This window comes from Scomber scombrus, chromosome 18 (genome assembly GCF_963691925.1).
Source record: "Scomber scombrus chromosome 18, fScoSco1.1, whole genome shotgun sequence".
Classification (NCBI taxonomy): domain Eukaryota; kingdom Metazoa; phylum Chordata; class Actinopteri; order Scombriformes; family Scombridae; genus Scomber; species Scomber scombrus.
Window position 1 is genome coordinate 20,093,497 of NC_084987.1, and position 16,479 is coordinate 20,109,975.

Genomic DNA, 16,479 nt, shown 5'->3' on the forward strand with positions numbered 1-16,479 from the left:
CATTGTATAAGTACTTACTGAAGTAAAGGTTCTGAATACTACTTCCAACACTCCATGCATTGGGCAAAAAGCTGCATAAACCCTGGAGAGGTCACACATAGAGACAAACAAACACCTTCACAGTCACTGTTACGGGCAACTTGATCACCCAAGTTCACCTTACCTGCGTGTTTTTGGAGTACATATCAGCTAAACATGCAAAATCTAAAGAGAAAGGCTTTTGTAAGCTACATCAGGCTCAAGCCCTGGACCCTCTTGTTGTGAAGTGACGGTGCTGACCATTTGTGTCACCCTTACAAGCACCACATTACTTAGTACTTAGTGAGTTTTTTCTGGGCCATAGCTGGAATTAATTGTCGGTTCTTTGGATTTTCATTCATCATTATATTTTTCCAGTGGATATTTGCTGGTTAGGTAATAGTGTTGTTGAGACTCAACAAACCATATCGCCCTTTAAGGTCAATCAGTCAGCTATGAACCATCCTGTGTCTTTAGTCACAGTCTCTGGTCCCTCAGAGAAACTCCCACACTGCCATGGTGATTGACCCCTGTGTGTGTTTGAATGAGAGCGAGCATGCCTGTGTGTGTTTGTCACAGTCAACAAGCCTCCACGCACCTCTCTTCCCTGCTCTTGTTTGATGTCCGCGGGGGGTGGGGAGCTGCTCGGACACCCGCAGAAAGCAGGCATCCCACCTCGATGATGAATTTGGAGACAGTGTGCTGTTTAGAAGTAGAACGTCTGTGTGAGATTGACAGTAGGGCAACGGGAAGTATTGCATGAGTACCTGAATACACATTAAGTTTGAGGAGTCACATACAGGATTAAGGATGAGATGCGGATGCTAGAGAGCTTTCTGTAAGCTGTTATTTGAGATTCAGCATTTAAGATCAGACCCAGTGACTTATGCAAAATATGTTGAGTAAAGACCGAGATCAAGCCCAAAATATGAAAGTATGAGAAATGGATTATATCTGAGGATATAATCAAATCATTTGCTTCAATGCCAATCTTCGTATTATTCTGTTTAGACAGATGACTTCTTGACTCGATCATTAGCATACATAGCCATGCAGCTAGCTGCTGAGTTGGGGGTTTTTTTTCAGCCAAGTCAAGTAAGTAAATGTGAAAAACAAACCAAGTGTGTGCCAAAGTTCACCTACTGTACATTTTGTCCGATTAAAACGAAGCTCATGGTGCATCACTAGGGCTGAGAACTCAATACAAGGTAATTCTGCACTCATGTGAATTAAAGGAATTAATATGATGTCTCTGGAGAGCTGAAGATGTGTAGACATCAACATGCCAAACAGGCTCAGTGAATAAATGCACCTGTGCTCATGAAGGGACAAGTATGCTGTCATTAAAAGTTCAAATTTTGTCCTTGTAATTTCTAATGTGTCAGGTTAAGAAGCCCCACCTGCTTTTTGATTATAAGATGCTGTACATAGCTTAAACAGCTAAACTCTAAATGGTCCATAACACCTCAGCGTTCAGATCTCATGCGAACTGCCATATGAATTGGACACACTAATAGCCAAGGTTTGTTTTTAAAATCAGTTTTCCTCATTAATTTTTGGTCGCAAATCGCAAATGCATCTTCCATAGAAAAATCTTTGGCCATTTGTAATAAAAATATAGTGGAAATACTATAGAAGGGAAATTGATGAAGACAGAAAAAAAACACGAAACCAAGCAGATTTAAGCACATTAGCTTCTTATATCCATATGAAAAATAGCATTAGGTGGCAAAGTTATCACAAACATTCCTTATTTTTGTCATAACTCAAATAAAACAGACAGAATCAGTAACAGTTGTAAGTTGGCACAAAAACGTACATATTTTCAATAACTTAAGGTGTTTTTGGCTGATTATACATTATTGGACACAGAATAGCATCACCACTGTGGTTCAACTTGTTGTCACTAATGGAAAAATAGACAAAGAACAATATCTACAAAGTTTGACATTTTTGACCCTGTCAAAATCATTGTGATGCAGATTAATTTAAAAAATACAGTGGGGGCAAAAAATATGTTGCAGTAAAGTGTTTCTTTTTCTCCCTCACAGAGTTTGAAAAGAAAGGAATGTGATTGTTCCTACCAAAAAGTAATCAGTGGAAGAGAGACATCTCTACCAATAAGATAAAGAGACAGAGGACAGATGTACTTCTATATGAGTACTGAGATGCATGACAGAAGTGTAGGTGTGGGCACAAGCCCACAGACACACAACACAACATAAAACAAACACACATGCACACATTTTCTGTCTTAGACATTAAACACTGCATTATACTGGGAGGTCAAAGAAGGTTTGGTCTTGTTCTGTCTTTCTTTAACTAACCAGACTTTTTGATTGTTACATTGTTTTTGCCACATTTGTAAAGAAATGTGGCAAACACACTAATGGTTAATCCACAGTAATGGTAGAGATAAATAAATAGGAAACATACTATAGCACACAGTAAGGTCACAGGTGTAACGCTATCACCTATTACTATTCAGAAAGCTCATTACTCTTTTTCCTGTACACCTGTGATTTGATTGTGAAACAGAAAACCTCACTGCAAACATTTTATGTTTTTGTTCGCTAATCACGTGTGTAATTCCAGTGTTTGCAAAGAGTTGAATAGAATTAAATATGATTAAAGACAGACCATCACTGTTTTAATTAGCTAATAAATGATATCAGGACTTGGTACTTCATGGTAAATTTACACAGGTTTGGCTTCCCAACATAGACAACACTGAACCCTCAGGATGTGGGTTCTATCGCACATGGAAATACTGCTCATTTTAGTCAACATCTGCTGCAGTCTACTTGTGATTGTCTCTAAGATTATCCAATTACAATATAACAAATTCTTCAACAAAACAGAGGAGTTATGTCCTTTTTTCCACCAAATGTACTTAGTAGTCCTAATGATTCTGTGGTATTCACAAAATCAAGTCTTTAGGCAACAACTCTTTCATTTAAACCCCGTATAGACTTGGTTCTGTCGACGTGTAAGTGCAATTTCTCTCTGTTGATATCAAAACAAGGTTCCAAGGAGAGTTTTGAAATTGCACTATTTTCTGCAGTAATACAGCTATGCAGTTTCAGTCCCACTCAGCTTCTGTGCTTGCACACAGTTTGTCAGTCTTTGGGTGCCACTCATTACTTCATACCAGCAACTGTCCTTGTAGAGGTCCACCTTTTATTTATATTCCACATTCTTCTCACCCACCTCTTACTCCATCCAGGTGTAGTTACAGGTTCATCAGACAGGCATTAGTAGTGTTACTGAGGAGATCTCACAGGACGAGCAGGTTACTGACAAATGAATAAATACTTATATGAAGGGAGTCACTCTGCTGCACCTCTGGATTATCCACAAAATACTCCAAGTTTACTTTGTGTCCCTGGAAATAAAGGAAAACACACTTTAAACTACATACTGGCACAGTTTTCCTAAATGGACAAAATGGTTTGTTCATAAATGGGTTAATTCACCAATTTCTGCTTTATTTCTACACATAATTTAAACCCACCTGGGATTGTTTTAGTTTTACATTAGCATTGCTCTCATAGCTGCCTTGCTGATTCGCTTGCGATTCTTCCTCATCCTTTTCTTTGGACGGGCTGGGGGCCTGGGGCCTGCTGGAGCTGATGGCTGCTTTGTGGTAGTTGTAGATGTTGTCTCTGTAAGAACAGGATTTAAATATTAGTAGAAAATTAACAAAAACCTATTACCTTTATGCTTGCAGCTTTGCAATATTGTGAACATCATCCACTAATTAATTACATTTAACCACTAAATTTCTTAATTCCATTATGTGTTTAAGTATTAAGTAATGTCTATTACCTGGTTTCTGCGTTGTTGTTGTTTGCAGATGATGATGATGATGTTTACTGTGCAGGTGGTGTTGACTATCTGTCTCCTTTTCTTTCTGCCGCTCCTCTTGCTGCTGTCGCAGTATCTCCTTCTCTTGGTCCAACCTCTTGTGTAGGAGTAGCAGCTCTTTTTTCTCCTCCTCTAGTTTTTCCTTCTCAAGCTGTAATATCCTGTCCTCCTCTGGAGTCTCGTTATCTTTCCGTCTCGCCTGCCCTCGAGGGTCTGGATTTGGCTCTTTGGTAGGCCTGAACCTGCTTCCGACCTGATCGACGGTTGCCTCAGTGGGACTGAACTTGGCTTGAGGACTGTGAGTTGCTGGCTTTGAAAACTTGGATTTGTCATCTTGCCATGATGGGCGGTGTGTTTGTGTTTCACTATTTCCCTCATTAACCTTCCACTCAGTATTGTTGAGCAGTAACCCATCCCATCCTTCTGCCAACTTTTGCTCAACGCCAACATTGTCCACTGCGGATTGAGTCTTATTTCCTTCTGAGATCTTACCATTCTTCCTCTCCACATTCCCCTGATTCTCTCTTTGGTCTTTAGTCCCAAGAGGCCCTGTGGAGTTATGTGCCCAGTGTGGACCATAGAGAATAGCCTCTTCAGACTGAGATGTGTCCTCCTCAGGCAGACTGTACCCTTCTCCATGCTGAGTGAAGGTGTCTCCTCTGGGGCTCCAATGCTGCTCAAGGAGATCTTCCAGATTGGCTCTCTGGTTCTGTTTCAGGTCATCCCACTGATGGAGCTCATCCTTGGAGTGCACCTTGACCTTGGAAGTAAAATTAAACAAAATTCAGTTCAGCTGAAAACGAGGAAATGAGGATCAATAGATGGGCCCTTACCCTAACCCTAACCCTCACCCTAACCCACACAAAATGTAATTATTTAAATTTCAATTCTAGAGTCAGTTTAATAAAATATATAATGTTAAACCCCTGCATTATTAGTCCCTTTAAATTAAAATGCTTCTCAGAAAAAGCTATCTACAGATGAAAAACTGATTTTTATTGCATGCTAGTAAAAGTATTAAAGTTTGGGGAAAACCTGGTAGTGGAATTCACTGCTGATGCTTTCACACCCTATTAACCTCATAGCCATACATCAAACAGAGGTAGGTGTTGGTATGCACACAACAATCAATTGGTGTAGTTAGAGCATTAACCAAGCAGCAGACAGCATGCACAATACTGTAGCATTTGTACTGTACCTGTCCATGTCCGTTTCCCTGACTGAGAGTCTGGTTTCGATGCTGGTCCTTACTGTGGTTGTGCGGTCTGCGAGATGATTTTCTCTTGAGCACTGGGGGTCTTGGAACTGGCTGACATCGACACTCCACATGATCAACCACTGACACCACTGCTTTAGCGTACGTGGGTCTTTTGTTTACATATTCGATCTTCATGACCTGGAGAGATTGAGAAGAAGAAGACTGTAGTCATAGGGAATAATTTACAGTTTATAACCAACTTGTTCTTCTGGGATGTTGTAGATGTGTGTGGTTAGTGTGTATATATCTGTGTGTGGGTGTTTACCTGCAGGTATCTGGTGTGTGTGACAACAGGGACACACTGCAGGCTCTTGGTGTTGCAGCAGCCGGAGCAGCGCTGCACCTCAACGCAAGGTGGCCATAGCAAGAAGTTAGCGTTGCTGCGGTCTAACATCGCTCTGGTGACCTCAACCACTTCTGTACGAACTTTACAAAGAGCCTGCTGGGCTGGCTGGGCATCTGCGGGATGAGATATGACTGAATATGAGTATGACTTGTAGCATTGGGATTAGTATCAGTAGTATTAGTACTCAGAACTTACTGCATTTTAAAAATCTCCTAGGACCACTGGCTGACTTTAGAAAATCCATCTCACATGTTTATGTATTTGTTGAGCCAATAAGTCAAAAGAGCAACAAAATGCACATGGGACTCCTCATGATTAGCTACAGAATTCTTTCTTCAGTGCATGCATGCCTACAGCCTGTTGTTAGCTGTAGCAGAGCAGGAGATAGCAGATGGATTATGAAACTCATGCATTTTAAATGAGTAGATATGCAAAAACTTCTTCTAATCACTCTGTAGATTATTACTCTCAAACATGAACGAAATTCAGTCCGCCTTGCTTCACAAAAGTTTAGGACTCTTTCTCTTGGATTTACAAAAGCATGTAAAACATTCAGCATAGTTTACATCTTGAGTTATATAGGGCCATTAGTATCTCCTTTTGCTAGAGGGAATCCTGCAAAGTCACCCAGACTGCTGTAGAGTGATGTCAGGGGATTCAGACATCTGTTTCATCGCGATAGCGAAGAAAAGGTTAATGGGAAGGATTTTACCGTGTCAAAAAAGCCATACATGTCACATTAATCAACTCACAGGAAGACTGACTAATGAGGATGGAGTATGTCTACATTCACGGGGAAAATCAGGAATCCTTCATGCCAGCACTACAAGCTTCTATTTTTGCGTGGGACAGGAGTGAATATTTATCGTGAAGATCAGACATGCCATGACAAAGCTTCTTTTTTTATGTGTGAGCCATATAAAAGCAGTGATGTCTCTATTTTATGATTAAATTCTAGTCTTGAGCCCGACAAGAACACAGTCCTTCAAATGGCACGCTAGAGAAACAAAAAGGAAGGGGGGGGGGTTTGCTCACCAAGGCTCCGTGGTAATCTGTGACCTCCATTGGCTGCTGAATTTCCCTCCTCGTCATCTGAGACAAAACAATAAACAAATACAACATTTGACTTATGTAGACATGGCAAATGATTTATGAACGTTTTGTTTTCAGAATGTGATATACAATATTTTTTATTCTAAGACCTTGTAAGCACCCTCTGCATGTACACAGATAAAACAGGAGTTCAGGTCCTTGCATATGGGTGTGTAAATGTGAGCGTGCACAAAAAGATAGAAAGAAAGAGGCAGAGACAAAGAGGGTGTGGGGGTAGTTAATGTCACATGTGAGTGTGCAGGCAGAGAGAGACAGAAAGACAGCTAGTTTAAATAAGCACACTCTTATAATTTAAACTTATTTGCATGTATAATTTGCACGCATGTTTTTCAGGGATCATGTAATCTGCCTGCTGCTTGTTTTCTGCATTTGTTTGATGGTTTGTTTGCTTGACTTGCTTTTATTACTCGACTTGTTTACTAGTCACAATTAGGGTAGAAAAGCAAAGACTTATTGTTCTTTCAGTTCATCTTTACGTAGCTCACACACATAATAATATTACTACACTCTTCAATACAATTCCTTGCCAATTGAGTAAAAACAGCATGTCTCAGTCCACATGTTGATAAGAACTAAGAAAATATCTTGGCTCATGACATCATTATATATAGGGCTGCAACCAACAATTATTTTAATTATTCATTAATCAGTCAATTACTTTCTCAAATATGTCATTCAAAATGTCAGAAAAAATGTCAATCACTGTTTCTCTAAGCCCTAAATGCAGCTAAAATGTCTTGTTTTTTCCTGACAACAGTCCACAACCAAAAGATAATAATTTTACTGAAGAAACCAGAAAATAATCACGTTTCAGACGCTGGAAACAGAGAATTTCTGCATTTATTCTTTTAAAAAATGACTCAAAATAATGAATCGATTATCAAAAGAGTTGGAGATTAATTTTCTGTCTATTGACTAATCGATTCATGGTTGCAGTTCTAAATATGCATGTATTTCAGAGTTAAAACACAGCACAACATGCAACAAAACCAAAAAAACTCATATTTTGTGCTTTTTGTCATCGTATTTCAAAATAAGCACATTCTAAACAATCATGAAATGCTGCTAAAACAAATGTATTTAGTGAAGTTGTGATTAATGATTTTAAAATGAACCAAAAATGTGGATCCCATCAGCATTATAGACTATGATTAGCCTTCCAAACTTCATGATTGGTTTTAGTCATAAGATGAAAGGTTGTTTAGTGTTGATTTAGTTACATTTGGTTATAAAACTGAACATGGTTATATTCATGTTAAGGTTAAATACAGTGTATGTTGAATATTCAGATTAGTTATGTGTGCATGAACAGTAATATTCAAATGTTCTGTTCTTTACCTACGGAGTCAGTTAGCAACAGCAGCTGAAGGTCCTCTATGGAGGAGATGGGGCTGTTTCTAACCAGCTCCACCAGAGCTGCAGGCAGAGGGTCCTCCTGCAACACAAACAAACACACACACAGAAATATATATGAGATTTAAGAAGTAAGAGAAGATACAGCACTCTGGAACATCTTTTAACATGGAGGATTGTCGGGAAAAAAATGATTTATTTAGACATTTCTTAGTTTGAGCATTTCCCATTTATTTAATTTAGGCTCTTAAATGTTTTTAATAGTTTTCGGACAACAAAGGAGTTTTCAAGTATGCAGGCATAAGCATGATAAGTTGAGGCTCCATAGGTGATATTATAATTCATTTTTGTTTTTTTGGTCTTATCCTTCAACAACATGCTTTTGAGCAAATATTACCATACCACTGCAGCAAAAGCAAAGCAGCAGCACTACGACCTGACTGTGGGTTTAACCCCCCTGGTCATTAATGGGCAAAAGAGTTGGGAGGGGGTGATTATTAACCAAAGCAGACACACAATGGTCACTAAGAGCAGGGTGAATGACTATTGGCGTTGTGTCTTGTCATCTGCTAACATTTAGGGGTCAAAGGAGCCAGGAAGGAGTCAGGAAGTGGGGGAAGGAGTGATATAGAGAGGAGGAGAGAAGGCATCTGAAAAAAGAGGGATAATAGATAGAATAAAAGACGGTTTAAAACGGACAAGGATCAGACATGGGTCGAGACACTTCCTCACACTGGTTTAAATGGTGTGGATGTGCTTCAGTTGCTTTTATGTCTCACGTGAAACCAGTGAATGATTTCGCAGGAGCTGATGTATCATAAATAGTAACTGCTACACCTGTTTTTAAAATAACTTTTAATGAAATTTTGCACATTTAACTTTAAACTTTAAAAAACATATATATCTTAATTTTATAGTGTCCAGTAAGCCTGGTTAGGTTAAAAAAAACGGTTAAAGATTTCATTCAGGTTTTGGAAAATATAATGAATCCCCATGGGAGGCATGTTTCTGCCAAAGGAAGCAGCCATCCATGCATGAGATGCATTCTCACCCTGCCCATACTGTATGCCATTGACTTTCCCCTATTGTTGGCTGGCTTTCAGAGAGTCAAATAATACAGCAGGGAAATGCCTGCTGTATTACACTTACATCTTTGTGGCAGAGCTGCAGATGCCCCTGAGGAGTCATCATGATTATTTCCTCCCTTTACCAACGGAGCAAACTGCCTGCTTGGCTAATTGTGTCTGATGTTAATTATAGGATGTGTGCCTTTGTTCACAATGGTGCCTGCTGACATGATGACTTGTGTCTAAGCAGGAAATATTAAATAAACACTTTAAGTTTTGATAAACAAAACGGATGTAAACATATTCAGACTGGGCAGACTGAATATGTAAACACACATAAAAACACAAAAAATGTGCAACTATGAGGGACATGGATTTACATACGTTCGATATATCAATGTACTAAAATAAAGTAAGGGAATTGGATTTCTAAAAAAGTAAGTCCTGAACTCACAGGATCATAAATGGAGGGATATTGTTAAATGCCATCCTTCCCTTAAAGAAGTGTAGCACTCCTTTGGATTTATAAAGCGTTGTGAAATTGCCAGTAAAAAGGCAAAAGTTAATTCAGTGAGTGTAATGCTAATATCCCATCACTGGGAGTCTGAGTAAACTGTATATCTCAACATCCAGCTGAGCTGCATCTGGAGCAGACAGCCTGTTTCAAATAATAGGCTTCCGCTGATGAAGCAGAGCAAGCGACAGCTGTTACATTAGGCATCATGGTGGTGGTTTATTGTTAATCTACAGCAATACATATAGTTGGGATTTTTGCAGTGCCACGTCTTACAAAGTGTATTGTATAACTGAACTGCTGCCTGTATTGTCCACATGTGCAGTGACGTACAGTAACTTCCTTCTTCTCACATGATGAGAATGTGAAGTGTCTGCTATAGGTTTTGTGCCTTTTCACATGATCCAAAAACCCACATTTTACTGAAATCTGGTGCTTCACCTAATTTATGTATTACCTGAAGCAAGCTGCTATCCCCTGAGGGTCTGTTGGACATATTGAGGAATGCCAGGTACAGGCAGCGGCTGCAGTGGGCAGGGGAGGAGAGGGAACATCTAATCGTACATAATTAGGGGGTCGGGTTTGCTGCCGGCAGTGAGGCAGCAGCCACAGCACACGTGTGATGTATCACATGTATTAGCTGAAACTATGTCTACACGTGCACAATACTGGAATGTGTGAATAAATGTGACTCTAATTAATTCCTTTTTCATAATTTACCTCTGAGTTGGAAAGGCGTCTGATGCCATTAAGGATAATGAGTAAATGTCTGATTGCTCTTTGGTGGTCTCCAGCTGAATCCAGCACTTTGTACATTAGTGGATTGGCTTTGAATTTAAATCTTTTATGATAATGTTCTTTTTTATAAGAAGTATGATTGAACCTCATATAGAGGCACCATGATTTCACAGCTGCCATACTATAACTTTAAAATTAGACATGGGGGAATTCCTGGTTGTATACCTCAAAGCCTCTGTAACTTTCTACCTCTAAAACACTTGGTCTGTCAAATTTGAGTTTTCTTTTACATGTGGTGCCTACAGAAGCCATAAAATGAAAAGAGGGGTTGATGACAGGAATTTAAAGTCCTCCATCATAGCTGTGATTCACTCAAAATCTAAATTTATGTGAAGTAGTCATGTACGTAAACTACAGTGTATGGCTTCAGTGAATGAAAGGAGGAACACAACTGTTTTGATGTTTGAAGATTCAAAAGTATTAATCTAACAGTTCACAGTTCTTCCCCTGTGTTTATTTTTTCCTTCTCCTTTTTTTTGTTATTTTCACTTAAATCCTGAGAGCTCACCCTTTCCCACTGGATGAACAAATAAAGGCTAACCCACAGTTGTGCCCTCTTTATTGACTTGTTTAAAAGTTCACTTCCCATGACTTGTTAACTGTGTGTGTTTTAACCTCATTTTCCTTTACAACCGACTGACACTAGTGACTCATGATGGAGATGAATGACCAGGGTCAGAAACACATATTAAGTCTGGATGAAAGAAGAAATACAGATAAAATCTGATTCGATGTGCATCTGAACCTATTTCTATAGAATTCATATCTACAGCGATCAGCAAAAGAGGCAAAGTTCTGTTTTTTTTCTAATATGAACATAATGCCAGTTATTGTCAAGCGTCACTTGACCTAGACAGGGCCCTCAGTTAAGTTTTGTCTTCCTGTTTGACCTCAGCAGGCAGTCAGACTTTGTCCCTCTATGCTGCATCCATACTTGTTCAGCAGCCTATTGCTTGTTCATTTGCAGAAAAATTCAAATACATTTTATTCAGACATACAGCATGCTTTTAATGTAAAACCCCTCCACTCACACACACACACACACACACACACACACACACACACACACACACACACACACACACACACACACACACACACACACACACACAGTATTACTGGTAGTGTGGTCTCTGCTGGTCGTCTACTGTAACAAACATGTGGCCTCAACACAGTACGATGTTACCGCACGATGCTGCTTGCTGACTGATTTATAGCCGCACTTAACATCTGGAACAGCACCCATGAATGCGCCACTTAACCACGTGGAGCATCCAGCTGCATAGGGAGCCTATCATTGCAGCCTCTGTTGCCTGGCTCATCACCCACAGAGGACGACCTCTGCATGTGTCTGCCCCTGGGCATCCATTCATAACACCAGTTAATGGGAGGAATAACAGTTATTTTCTGCAAGGATCCCACCCCTCTCCCAGAAGTAATAAGATAAAGACTGGCTTTTATTATGAGACTCGAATGAAGCAGGTGCACTCATTCCAAGACATGAATTTGATTATCACATATATGTTGTGTTTGTGAAGAAAACGAACATAATGAAGGTCCCGATAGGCTACAAGTTAATTGAATTAAATTAGCCTATAAGTGGTCGAGATTAATGCTTTAAGTAATTATTATGAAGTGGCTGCAACAAACATTTAAAAATGACTTCATTTTAACTTTATATTGGCTTGTGGATATTTTTTTCAACCTGTTAGAGCTCGTGACAATTTCCTAAACTAAGTTGAGGTTTAACATTTTGATAATTATATGATTATAGCTTAATAATAGTGTACCATTCGCTTTAAGCTACATTAAGACTACTTAATACTAAAAGTAAAGCACCTCTAAAAGTTGGTCCAGCTGTGATTGATGCTAACTCACCTCGGCTACGCCAAACCGCAGACACGCCGCCAGCAACGCGAGCAGCAGATGTACCCACGAGCTCATCTTGCTGCCCAGCCTCGAGCCTCTTCGACGGACCGGGCATTTATGGAAGCGCGAGAGTCCCTCTCTCCTCAGCACTGCGCGCGGGGGGACAGCAGCTCGTCCTGCGGAACTGCGCGCGCGTACACAGCCTGTCCACACTGTTGTCTCTCCAATAGAGATATCCGAGGAAGAAGCTCGTGCTCGATCAGTGGCACCCAACTTTTAAGTCCCCCTTGTTTAAAAAGAAAAAAAAAAAAAAAGCTCCAATGTGCTGGATAAATAATAAAACTTCCAGTTTTAATTCAGCTATTCTTTTCTTCAGTCGTCTCTATTGAGCGCACACATTGCGTTTTAAAGCTCAAATTAAGTGCGGTGGTTGTTTGGGGAGCGCAAAACTTAATTAACACTTATTTAAGGTCCAAACACCACAACACAAAATTATCCAACTGGAGTCAGACTGTGAAAAAGTAATGAGAAGTAAAGTTATAATTATCCAAAGAAGAATTAAATTAAAAAATCCATTTGATTTCTCTCTCTCCAGTAGTCCTTCTCAAGAGCCTCTTTTCCTTTAACCGTGATGCGTCCCAAAGTCCAGCTCACATGCTGAACATCTGACATAAAGTTGCAGGTCAGGACGGTAGTTTGCGGTCCTCTTCTTCCAAGGAGTCTTATCAATAAGCAAAGCGCTGTGTGGCTCGGTGCGCCTCAGCCCTGGACCGGCCTGATTACGCAGCGGTGGTGGTGGTGAGGGGAAGAGCAGATTTCCAAGAGTCCGCTGTTGGTCTGCTCAACAGTATCTCTCTCCCGCCCCCTGCCTGAAGTATGGGTGATAATCTCCGTATAAAGACCCGACATGGTCCACAAACGACCGCCTCACAGCAGCCACTCTGAGCATTATTTCCTCTGTCGTGAATCATTTATGCAGATATTCCTGAGACTGTGCCAAGTCTTGTGGGTTTTTCTGTTTATCTGAATTTTGTTTTTCTTGTATGGTCTGGTTTGAAACACGCATCAGTATTATTAACTTTGTTTTTTTTTTAAATATCAGTCTTGTGTTAGTGCTCACAGGTACACACCCATTGTACACCTTTATGTTTAAAGTTTTGAACAGGTGTCCACATTTGGTTTGTGATGGACCGATTATTAGAAACAACCGTTTTAGTAGTTGTTATAACTCCGAATACAAGTCTCAAAAAAGAACATTTATGAACATTGACAAACTTTGTTCTGTTAGGTTTTAACATACTGTTCATATTCTGATCTTCTATCATCTTAAGTATTCCTTTATAATTAGTCTCTATACCAAATTTTGAACCGAAATGTATGTTGTAACCATACATTTCTTATTCGGCCATTCATAAATGGGTGATTTTTCCTCCATTAATGTTTTAGAGAGCAGAAATATATATGACACTATATCATGATTTCATGTTATCTAAAACAAGAGAACATACCAGACATAAGTATTTCTGTTCATTTATTGAAAGTAAATGATGGAACAGCCTCTTTAGGAAACATAACAACATTTCAGGCTTAAATAATGTAATTTAGGATGTTTTTACTGCTTTCAAATGTTAAAATTGGTCAAATTTGACTCAAACAGTATATACGGGTTAAGACTGAAGCCAGGCTATGTTCCTATATTCACTTCTATTTAAGGAATTTATGTCAACAAAATATGCTTTAAGCAAAATGAACACTTATGAATGACCCCAAACTCATCCTATTGCATAAGAGGCCTTTATGCACCTACTATTGCTGGAGAGGTCAGCGGGATAGTTGCCATGCCAACTGACTCCTCTTATTACCTCAGCATCACTGCTAGCTGGACTATCAGGAAACAAAAGATGACTCTAAATATCACAGGAGTTATTCTTGGAGTCCTGACCTTTGACGGTCACTCATGTTTAGGGAACATTTTTGAACAATGGCCGACGGTGACTCTGCAATGTCGAAACTCAGACGACCCAGGCCCTAAAATAGTATGTCAGCCAGCCAACCTTGTGGACTTTAAATTACTTAGAATAACATATGACAGGCGCAAAAGAGCACGAAAGTGTTTTGCCGTGGAGAATACAATACTGAAAGATGAAGTGCATAATATAACAAAACTCCTCAATAATAACAAACTCCTCAATAAATTCTTCCATAGTTTCTATAACAGCTCCATGCAGTTTCTTAACCACTGCAGTTAGTAAAGTTTTTTCTTCCAGTTCAGTCATGGCCCACTGAATAATAGGATGCCATTGTTTTTCTAACAAGAGCCAATGGAGGAAACAGCATGAGCTATGGAGCTATATTTACCCTGCATTTCATATTCACACGTTTGGCCAAGGCCACTGGCAGTATGGGGTAATTGTGACTTAAGATACCAGTGCAATGCAACACAAACTGCATGTCAAACCTTTTAGTATAGGTACAAATGTAACAAAAATGACAAATTATACCATCCTTTCAGTACTTCTCATACTGATACCCTTATTTGTAAATATTTTAAAAATATACTGCATACAGGTTTTTCTAAAGGAGTGAATAAGTCAAGACAAGTAAAATGCCTTGAATAGTGGAATTATGATTCCAAAAAAGACAACAAGTAAATAAATGTTTTTGAGTGCTTCCTATGCTGTAAGAGTTGCCAATTCTATACAAGTCAAAACATATTTTGTTTTATGTTCAGGTTGTGGCTCCCAAAACATGAGTATGTGGTGTGTTTAGTTTCCAAGCAGTAGGGGAAAAGGAGGAGGAGAAGGAAGAGGAGGATGAGGAGGTGGGGGGGCGGGCGGGGGGGGGGGGGGGGGGGGGGGGGGGCGGTGGTTCTTGACTAGAGGTAGGGATTTTCCCACCGGGACCTGCAGTCATATCACACTATAGCGGATTTTCTCTCACACACACACACACACACACAAACATACAAACACACACACTCACTCACACCTGCGACTGTAACATCTCACCACAACTACAATCCCACTGAGAGAAGGCCATCCATCATTATACAGACAGGTGACAACTTAATAAGAAACATTCACGAGAATACTGTATGTGCACTCATAGCCCAAGTTCAATAGTGTATGTGTGTGTGAGCGTGTAAGCTGATTTTTAGTGTATCATAGGAAAGTCACATTTCAGTATTTCAAAATGCACTCTTGCATGTGCGCACACACACAAAGCCACACAGAGACACACAGGCTCAAATGAAAGTGCACACGCGAAGCTGTTGTGTGTAACAGATCACAACCCTTCACATATTGGCTCATACACACACACACACACACTGTCCACACAGATGACAACCATTTCCACCATGAGTTGAGGACAGAGGGCCTTCTATGCTTAACAACTGAGTGAGAAATGACAGCACTCGCTCAAATATTTAAGAGCTTTTCAGAAGATCCGGAGAAGGTCGCAGCACCCTGAACTAATCTTCAATTGAACAATGATGGCATTTGATTTCATGCGTTTTTCCATCGTTGGCTGAAAAGCTTCAGTGGTTAATTTGACGCAGTCATCGCATAGCTGAGTCCCCCACAAACGGTCAGCTTTTCTAGATGAAAAGCATGAATCTACTGTATTTGTGTTGCACAAAGGACCCTGGCTTTGTGTATGTGCATGTGCATGCTGGTGCCTGCATATGTTTGTGTGTGTGTGTATAGGTGCACATTTTGCTGCTGTTACATGCATGAAAGCTGAATGAGAGTCAAGAGGGGAGACAATTGACCCCCGATTAGTCGTGGGGATAGACTCTCTCCAGCGCGTGTCTCTGAGATAATAGAGGATCATGTAGACCATGGACTAATGGGAAGTCATTAGTTGGCCCCTCGAGCCTCGAGTATGACCACTCACCCCGGATCTCAGGTTTCCCAATCCCCATAGGAAGAATGTGTTTGCATCAGATCAAAAGACCAAATGGCTGGATTCAGGTCCAGAGACCAGTAGCTGATTTTATATATTTTTTAAACTGAAATAACTATGCAACATGCGCTTCTTCTGGCCTTATTCATCCAATTAGCTCATTGTGTATAGTTACTTCAAATCATGAAACACTAATAACACATCATAGATGTGGGACTCTTGTAATGGAGTCTCTATGAACATGATTTTAAAATAATATGGAGTTCCGATATTGTGCCGTTGACCCAACAGAAATGAGCTCAGTGTGGATGCAATCAGTTTAACTGAGTCATGGCAGCACAAAGTATTCATGTCTCAGCAAGGATCTGTC

The 16,479-nt window shown here is 39.9% G+C and overlaps 1 protein-coding gene across 2 annotated transcripts; it reads right to left on the minus strand.

Annotated features, from left to right (window-relative positions):
• Positions 1 to 1,700: 1,700 nt before the first annotated feature.
• Positions 1,701 to 12,384, minus strand: pdgfbb (platelet-derived growth factor beta polypeptide b). 2 transcript variants are annotated; one of them, XM_062438765.1, is made up of 8 exons: positions 12,213 to 12,384; positions 7,941 to 8,037; positions 6,525 to 6,581; positions 5,409 to 5,602; positions 5,084 to 5,281; positions 3,847 to 4,645; positions 3,533 to 3,683; positions 1,701 to 3,403 (listed from the first exon to the last, which is right to left on the minus strand). In XM_062438765.1, exons 1-7 carry the CDS (start codon positions 12,276 to 12,278, stop codon positions 3,550 to 3,552), a joined length of 1,545 nt encoding a protein of 514 aa, XP_062294749.1. In that variant the 5' UTR covers positions 12,279 to 12,384; the 3' UTR covers positions 1,701 to 3,403; positions 3,533 to 3,549. The 2 variants fall into 2 exon arrangements, with proteins under 2 accessions (XP_062294749.1, XP_062294750.1); XM_062438766.1 differs by lacking the exon at positions 12,213 to 12,384 and having other exon boundaries at positions 7,945 to 8,037.
• Between the last annotated feature and the right edge of the window lie 4,095 nt (positions 12,385 to 16,479).

What these genes read in the sequence shown, in the direction of transcription:
- pdgfbb (XM_062438765.1), bottom strand. Translation starts at nt 12,278, where the DNA reads ATGAGCTCGTGGGTACATCTGCTGCTCGCGTTGCTGGCGGCGTGTCTG. An exon ending in CACACACCAGATACCTGCAG is followed by an intron (nt 5,282 to 5,408) that starts GTAAACACCCAC and finishes CAATCTCTCCAG; the next exon opens with GTCATGAAGATCGAATATGT. An exon ending in AGGGAAACGGACATGGACAG is followed by an intron (nt 4,646 to 5,083) that starts GTACAGTACAAA and finishes TTTACTTCCAAG; the next exon opens with GTCAAGGTGCACTCCAAGGA.